General features: G+C 32.7%; 1 protein-coding gene and 1 long non-coding RNA gene across 3 annotated transcripts; both read left to right on the top strand.

The window, feature by feature from the left end:
- Positions 1-1,872: 1,872 nt before the first annotated feature.
- Positions 1,873-2,536, top strand: LOC118680575 (uncharacterized). Its single transcript, XR_011397037.1, has 2 exons — positions 1,873-2,136; positions 2,212-2,536. It is a non-coding gene; the product is annotated as an uncharacterized lncRNA (long non-coding RNA).
- A 1,808-nt stretch (positions 2,537-4,344) lies between these two features.
- On the top strand, positions 4,345-7,458 carry LOC106623602 (uncharacterized). Of its 2 annotated transcripts, none has more exons than XM_036360906.2 (3): positions 4,345-4,610; positions 6,073-6,237; positions 6,341-7,458. In XM_036360906.2, exons 1-3 carry the CDS (start codon positions 4,532-4,534, stop codon positions 7,234-7,236), a joined length of 1,140 nt encoding a protein of 379 aa, XP_036216799.2. In that variant the 5' UTR covers positions 4,345-4,531; the 3' UTR covers positions 7,237-7,458. The 2 variants fall into 2 exon arrangements, with proteins under 2 accessions (XP_036216799.2, XP_036216798.2); XM_036360905.2 differs by having other exon boundaries at positions 6,326-7,458.
- The last annotated feature ends 1,689 nt before the right edge of the window (positions 7,459-9,147 follow it).

The following is a 9,147-nucleotide window of genomic DNA, read 5'->3' as shown; positions in this document are numbered from 1 at the left end:
ATTACACTCCACTAATTATGAATTTTGATCAGCTGAATAGACATGTCCATATAATTTAATTTAAATGAGGGCAATCCCATTCACATGTTTCTATCGTTAAGAATTTTGCTCTTTTTTATGAATCGTATTGAGTCTTAGATCTTCAGAAAAGTTTTCATCTAGACTATACTTTTAACAAATTTGTTATTAATTCCGAACAGCTATGCTATTCATAAACTATTTATATACCGCTACCGCAACCGCTATTGATGTGTCAACAGTAAGCGTTAAATACAAATAGTCAAACAAGAAACGATAATTGATAGTCCAGCGAGCAAATTAGTGCTTCAATTTGAACAAAAAATACATGCAGCTGAATACCGATGAAGGCATATGGAATGCGCAATTCTATATTTCGACGCCCAATGGGTGGCACTATTACTAGTATTAGTGTGTGTATGTGGGTGCTATTGTACTATGTAGTTTATTTTCAATATTTTCTTTTCTAAAATACACAATTTAAATCGCATACAAAAGAAAATATGCATAATTTTCACATTGCATAACAATAAGCCATAAATGAAACTGGCGTTGATCAATTTAGAAAAGGAAGAAGTAGAAGAAGAAGTAGATAAAAAAAGTACACATATTCATAAGTAATTCCCAAGCGGAGCCATTAAGTCCGTTTTGAATTTATGCGTTTCAAACAAAAGTAAAACAAAACCGCGAAAAGTTGTGTGAAATAAATAATACCAAAAAAAGGAACTGGCTTTCTTAAGGATTCTATGAAATAAACACTGCGACAATTAGCATAAAATCAGAAGAATTGTTTGAAATCGCACAAAGCGCACGCTGCAATCATTATTCTTAATTACGAATTGTATGTAAATAAGCGTGTATACACACAAAAAACTAGCGGCATGCGTGGAATTCTAAAAGAACTCACTAAAAACAAACAAACACACAACCTGTATAGATATTTAAAATAAACAATCTAATTTTCAAATACAAATTCGGCTAAATATGCTGGAGAATAAGTAGCATGCGAATGCGAATTCGAATTAGAATTAGAAAGAAGTAGCCGACGCCGACAGCAGAGGCGGTAGTAAAAAAAAAGTGGAGCGAGCGGTAAATGACATGTGCAGGCGTGAAATAGTCACTCGAGCTGCTTTGTCACAATAAACTAACACTGGCTTTATACGAAAAAGTTGTATGCTAGCCGCTTTAGCATGCAGTTGGCGTGCAGCGTTAAAACGTATAAGCATAACCTGGTAAGGAAAGATGAATATGCTGGGAATTTCTATAAATTATAATAAAATGTGAAAAAAAATTGCGAAAAAAATTGGAAAAAAAATCGTATTAGCTACTGCTTACTACAAAAAAACCCAATACTTGTTTGTTTTCTAATATGAATAATAGAAATTTTTCGAACATCATTCGCTTTGACCTTGCCACGGTTCAATTACCCAAAAATTTTGTGAAAAAAAAAAATAATTTTTTTTATATTTTATTTTGAAACATATTTTCGTTTAGCCAATAAATCAACAAATTTTATTATGCAATTAAAAATAAATTAACAGAAAATATATTGTTAACATTAAAATAAAATACAATATTATAACCCACTAAATGAAACCTTTGAAATCACCTATTTACTCTCCCGCACACATATTTAAATACACGCCATACTTGTTCTGCGCTCCAACCGCCTCACACTTCGTTAAACATTAAACTCCAAAATTTATACATTTTGATGCGTTATCTTTATGCACAAACATGCTTGTAATGCCAGATTGCGCCGTTTTGTACCTTCGTGTACCGTTTAATGCAAATTTCTAAAAATACTACTGATTTTTTCGGAATTTTGTCCCCAATTTCGTAATAAATACTAAACAGTTAAATGAGTTCATTTGTCTTTCGGGCAAACATTTGGCATTCTACTGTGGTTTCTAGCAGAAAAAAGTGTCAAAAAAGTTCCATTAAAATGTCAATCAATCAAATTCTATCAGCTCGATCATCTAAGTTTTTATAATTTCGGCGACTTTGTTTACATTTTGAAAAATTTGCCAATTTATTTTATCAAGGTGAATGGCTTTGTCTTCTAAGCAAAATAAAAATAAATTAAGTCTGCGAGAAAGCAAGGAATATTCCATAATGGTTTGTACCAAAAATAGTATAGATATTCGATTTAAAAAAAAAAAATGTATTTAAAACTTAAAAAATATTGTACAGAATTTCAAATACAATTTCTAACGCAAGCACCAGATCCTTCTATCAAAAACGACGAAAATTGCAACAAAAGTAAAAGTCACCAAGTAAAACTTCGAGAAACGCAGTGTAGAGCGTCAGCTTTTGAACAAGTTCTAAAGGCCGTATAAAGCTCACGTGGAAAAATATTGTCATAAGTATGATTCACAGCTAGTTTCATACAAAATTTTTTGAAGAAAATGAGTCCTTATCAATTTATAAGCTGTGTCTCGAAATATACGCGGTATTTTCTCGATTTTTAAAATAAAATTCCTTAAATACTATAAAAACTCTAGTTAGGAATACTGTAGCTTACCTCGTTTTTGTAAAAAATCTTTCTGGAGATCGGACGTATTCAGAGTCTATGTCTTTGCACTATAAATCAAGAAGATTATAGTAGAAAAAATTGTTCTCAAAGGCGTCAGCGGCTGTACCTATCAAATTCTACAAAATATTTGTACCCTAAACGAAGTTTGTAACACCCAGCAGCAAACGTTGGAAACCCAATTGAATATATATATATATATGATCATAGATATTAGTCTGAAATTTTTCGAACATCCTGAGAAGTTATCTTCACGAAATTTAGCATGGCTCATTTTTCAAAGAAACGTTAAAATCTGCGAACAAATTGTTTAGATAGGATCACTATAACATATAACTGTCATACACGTTGATCGTTCAAAATCAAGACCTTGTATGAAAACTTTTTGATTTGATGAGATACTTCACAACATATGGCACGGATTATTGTCCCAGACAATGCCTTAATATCTGAATAAATTATTCAGATTGGGCTACTCACTATAACATATAGCTGCCAAACACACTTAATGAACAAAATCACGTGATCATTGTTTTAGAGCCGATAAAACTTTTTAGTATATACAGTAACAAATTTAACGGGTTTATAACCACAAAACTATAAAATAACCGCAATGAAATTAGATACAATCAGTATTTGCCCAATAAAACACACAAAAACTGAAATCAGATAACCTAAAAGTATGCTTCACACATAATCGATCATGCTGGCGCTCCAAACCCAATGAGCCGCTTGAGTCACAACATTTATAGGTATTGTGCGGATATTTGAAGAGCGGACACGAGCCGGCAATGCGTAGCAATTTATGTGATTAGAACTCATACCTTATTCAAATGGCAATTTTATGTTATTTTTTTCAAAAAAATATGCCCTAAGCCTGCCTAGGCAGCTACTATATGCTTGGGCACAGATTTATTTACGGATTTTACATTTGTAAACACGCTCAAAATACTTTCATTATAGCATATTTGCATATTTTTCTGTTTATGTAGATTTTGGAAAACCCAAAAATGAATTTCGAATTTTGTAAACAGTTCGAGTGCGCGCTAGTAAAGCTGATAGATCCTCTAGCTAAATATGAAAGGTGTTTTCAGAGCTATTGGCTGCATGAAAACACAATAATTAACGCTTCATAAAAGTGCTATGTGAACATAATTTGGCTTAATGAAATGTTCGCAAATTTGTCAAAATCAATGCACAGCGACACAGAGGCAATGAATGCGCTGATATTTGTGAGACCTATGCGCAGACGCGCCGCCGTAACACCAATAACCGAAGTGACGCTACGAAATGGGATGTGTCGCCGAAGGCGCTCGTATGCCGCTAAGCAAAGAAGCTTATTTGTGTATATGTGTGTGTGTGTGTCTGCCAGCTAATCAGCGACAGAAAGCCGCTAATATAGCGCTTATAACGCACGGGTGTGTGTGGGTGGCGGGCGGCTGCACAGCGCGCTATGAGCACATCGCCTGAATGCTAAATAGTCCTACGCGGCGGAGGAGTAACGCGCGCGTAATTTGCAATACACTATGATAATGTGGCGTAAAAGCAACAAAATTTACGCCAAAATGATGAAAAAATATAGCAGTAACAACAAAAACAAGCGCTCGAGTACAAACAAAACGCGTGCGATTTCGGTTATTGCTTTTTTCGCATTTTTGATTTGTCGTCCACTGTCCAGCTGTCGGTGTGTCCGTCCGTTCAACGCCGCCGACCAATACCACTGCTGTTCGCTGCCTATGCCGTATATTTCGTATACGTTCGATTTTCGTATATAAATCTAACGCGAATCGTTGTTAAGACATCACTTCTTTGGTGGAAACTTAAGTGCTAAGTTTAGCTCCAGTCTCTCGCGTCTTACGAGTGAAGTGAACATTAATTCGACTAAAAATCAAAAGCAAATTTTTTGAAAGGATAAAAGTCATCGTACTTGCATTCGTGTGTAAAATTAACAACAGCAACAACATAAAACAAGTGCTCAAAATGAAATTCAACGCAACTTTCGCCTTAATTGTGATCTGCGGCTTGGTGGCCTGCAGCCAGGCATTGCCTGCCAAGAAGAGTATGTTTCGCAAATAATTTTTGAAAAAAAAAAAATAAATATTAGCGTTTATTAATTAGTGTTTTTAAAAATTTTATAACAAGTTTTTAGTGAGTTGGAATAAGCTTCAATTTTTCATCTTTGTGTGTATTTTTCGGAAAGGAATTTAGTTGAAGTAAACTAAAAAAAATTTTTTTTCAAAATTCGATTTTAAATTGAAAACTGCGTTTTTTAACTTTTTTTCGATAATATTTTGATTAATAATTAATTATAATTTTAAAATAAATACAAACTAATAATTTGTAAAAACAAATTACAATTTTCAAAAATCGATTTTAAATTGAAACACGCGTTTCTCAACTTTTTTCGAATATTTTGATTAATAATTATTTATAATTATTTTTATCAAAACATATTAAAATTTTCAAAAATCTACTTTAAATTGAAAAAATCGATTTTAAAATGAAAAATGCGTTTTTAAACTTTTTTCGAAAAGATTTTGATTAATAATTAATTATAATTCTTTTTATAGAAACAAAGTAATAATTTTTAAAAACAAATTATAATTTTCAAAATTCGATTTTAAATTGATTAAATAATTATTTATACATCTTTTTATAAAACCAAATTACAATTTTCAAAAATCGATTTTAAATTGAAAAATTCGGTTTTTTAACTTTTTTCGAAAATATTTCGATTAATAATTAGTTATAATTTTTTTTTACAATATAAAAACAAATAACAATTTTCAAAACCCGATTTTAAATTGAAAAACGCGTTTTTAAACTTTTTTCGAAAATAATTCGTTTAATAATTAATTATAATTGTTTTTATGTAAGCAAATTATTGTACAATTTTCAAAAATCGATTTTAAATTGAAAAATGCGTTCATAAACTTTTTTCGAAAAGACTTTGATTAATAAATAATTATAATTATTTTTATAAAAGCAAATTACAATTTTCAAAAATCGATTTCAAATTGAAAAATTTGTTTTTAAAATTTTTTCGAAAATAATTCGATTTCGAAAATATTTTAATAAATAATTAATTATAATACTGTTACAAATTAGTAATTTGGAACACAATATTTGAATATTTGCAGAATTTAATTCAAAAGCTTGTTATAAATTTAAAACTCACTTGATACAAAAGATCGTATCTTTTAAACTTGAAGTCTAAAACGAAGCGTCAAAATAATCCAAAATCTTAAATAAAAAATTCAGATTTGAATTTTTTACTTTTGAAGAACAAAATTATTAATTTACTACTACTTTTTACTACCGAAATTCAATAATTTTTATATATAAATAAGTTTAAAAAAACGACTAAGCCATCCTTGGAAATAGTTTTTGAATTTTAAGTCTAATCAAAGCTCAAGTTCGGTTAGACTTTAAATTTTACACGATGCCCTTTGCATAAAATCGTTCCAATTATTATACTTTCTACAATAATTTACCACTTCCCCTTCCTGCCACTGTTATAGGGTTGGCCTACTATCAACAACCCGCTGCGGCCCCATACTATGCCGCACCACAGCGCATGATGTTCATGCGTTACGTCCAACCCACATTCGGTGCTGCCCGCTCTCACCAAGCTGCTGCCGCACTCGTTGCTGGCGATTCAGTTGCCACTGGCACTTACCTGCAAGGTGAGTAAAGCGCTTATTATTACCACACTCTATCAGCATGCCCATAACCCTTATAAAAATATTTGAATATCATAAACGCCCAATAAAGATTGTGTCCACACAGGAGCCACCGATGGTGTTGTTGCTGCTGCTGGACCCGCTGAAGCCGCTGGCTTCTCTGGTGAAGTGCAAGATGATGCTATCGCCGCTGCTGGTGCTCATGTTGCTCACTCTGTTGCTGAGGCCTACCCCGGAGCTGTCGCATCTGCTGAGGAACAACACAAAGTAACCGTACAAGTTGATTTGGATCCCGCTGTCAGCGCTGAGGTCAGCGACGATGATGCCAAGGAAGGCCGCGAATACACTTACGATGTTCCAGCTGTCGCTGTTGGTGCCGCTGATGTTGAGGTTAATTTGGCTGGTGAAGCTGCTACTGTTGCTGAAGTTGAGAGTCCCGCTGTCGCTGATGCTGGTACCGCTACCGTGTCGGTTGGTATCTCCGGTTCTGCTGAATCGGAAGCACCTGCTGTTGGCAGCGCTGTCGCCTCAAAGGGTATTGATGTGAATGTTAAATTGCCCGCTCCAGCACCACTTGCTCCCGTTACTCCAGCTAAACCAGTCAGACGTTACTTGCCAGCCAACAAGAAGAAGGTTATTGTTGAATTGGAACAAGCTGCCGATGCTGAAGATGATGCCGATAACGCCGTTGCTGTGCAAGATGACGAAGATGTTGAGGAGGATGATGTCTACGCCCCAGTGCCAGTCGCTCCTAAAGTACCTGCTCGTCGTCCAGTTGCCAGAAAGCCCGCTAAGGCTGGTTGCGCCGGTTGCTCAAAGGCCGCCAAGCCATTGCCAGCTGGCACTTTCTTCCCTGTCGACTTTGGTGGCGCTACCGGTGGTGCCATCGCCATTGCCAACTCCTTCAGCACTGGTGAGGGTGGTGCTGCCACCAGTCACGCCATCGCCTATGGTAATCCCGATCAAGCTCGTGCTCACGTGCGCCCCAGCAGACGTCACTAGATATCTCGCGTTAAATAGAACTAAATAACTTTGTAAACTTCATAACCGCTAGCGCAACACAAATGACTTGATTATGTAATGCCTGAACAAGTAATCTTAAAGCCCTTTAACAATTGTTTCTATAATTAAATATTTTATGTTTGTTTTTAACTTCTTAGCCCAATTGTACATGACGACAACAGAAAAAATGACGAATAAAATCTTTTATCCCTAAAAAGTAAATCTCTGTATATCTTGGTGGTTGGTCACCTGCAAAGTCACACTTGTAAAACGATATTAGAACTTTATCGGTTCAGTGTGTGAAGTGATTGCAAATGCTTCAGGCACACTCTCCTTAATTTCATATAAAAGCTTTCAAGTTATGACGTTTTTGATTATCCTTGAATAATGAGTGTGGCTTGCCGGCACTATACATATGTAATGGCTGCGGTGTCACAGGCATATAGTAGTCTACTTTTTGAAGCTCCTTGGAATATGTAATGGTTCGCTGTTATCTGCTGTTAATTTGGAAGAATGCAAGACTTTAATGGCGAGATTAAAGTCCGAGTCCATTCTGATTAAGTAGACCCACGACAGGAACGAGGCCTCTGCTAATATATCTTACGACTATGCATTCCGTAAGTTTAAAGCTGCTGGTTACCTACCCCAACTCGTATTGACATGACAATATGGACAGTCCTTACAATATTTAGTCCGACTCGGTCCCCATAGACGCATTTTAAAGCATTATCAGATCTTAAGGTGTATCCATCAATTGCTATGTTATTCCTTCCCGAAGTTATAGTTAAAATTTCTTACACAGGCTTCAAAAATAATCTGCCTTGGTTAGACTCAATATCAGGAGTCACGATGCCGGCCAATATTCTTTTATTAAACAGCTTTAAGTTATTGAGTTCATCGGAATATATGGAGTTAGATGGCCTTATAACAACCCTTAATCCGGATTAATACCGGCTTTCTTGGAAGTGGTACCTTCCTCCATTCATTGACGTCATCTCAATGCTAGTGGTGGTGGGTTGAATGAATTACATTAATTGTTAACACTTGGGTTGTTGGTCTTTTCACCATAGTGATACTACGGTGTACTCGCGGCGTTAATGAAATAATTTTTTTAAAAAGTGCAGCGACTAATTTTATTGCAATTTAAACAAATTTTTCTGCAAATATAACATAGTACTTACATACATCTTAGAAGCATTTTATTCAAACATATGCCATACATACATACATACTACATACAATATGTATGTATAGTATACATATGCACATACATAGATATAATGGAATAAAATACTTGTATCAAAAAATATCTGGAATTAATGAAACAGACTTTATGTATTAAAAATATTAAAAACAAAAAAATAAACAAAATAAATAAAATAAAATACATCAGAACAAAAAATAAATATATAAAATAAAATACATCAGAACAAAAAATAAATAAATAAAATAAAAAACATCAAAAAAATATTAAAATATATAACAAAAAAAATTTAAAAAAAAATATTTAAAAAAAATTTAAACAAATATATATAAAAAAAATGAATAAAAATTACATAAAAAAAATTAATAAAAAAAATATATAAAAACTTAATAAAAAATATATATAAAAAATGAATAAAAAATATTTAAAAAATATATATATGTATAAAAACATATACATATACATATAAAAAAATATATAAAAAATATTTATAAAAAAAATATATAAAAAAATATATAAAAAAATATATAAAAAAAAATATATACAAAAATTATATAAAAATATATAAAAAAAATTTTATAAAAATGTATAAAAAAAAATTATATAAAAATATAAAAAAAAAATTATATAACAAAAAGTATATAGAAATATAAAAAAAAATTATATATAAATATAAAAAAAAAAATTATATAGAAATATATAAAAAA

This window comes from Bactrocera oleae, chromosome 6, assembly GCF_042242935.1.
Source record: "Bactrocera oleae isolate idBacOlea1 chromosome 6, idBacOlea1, whole genome shotgun sequence".
NCBI classification, from domain to species: Eukaryota; Metazoa; Arthropoda; class Insecta; order Diptera; family Tephritidae; genus Bactrocera; species Bactrocera oleae.
Note: the sequence above shows the minus strand (reverse complement) of the source record. Positions and strands in the feature narration are given on the sequence as shown.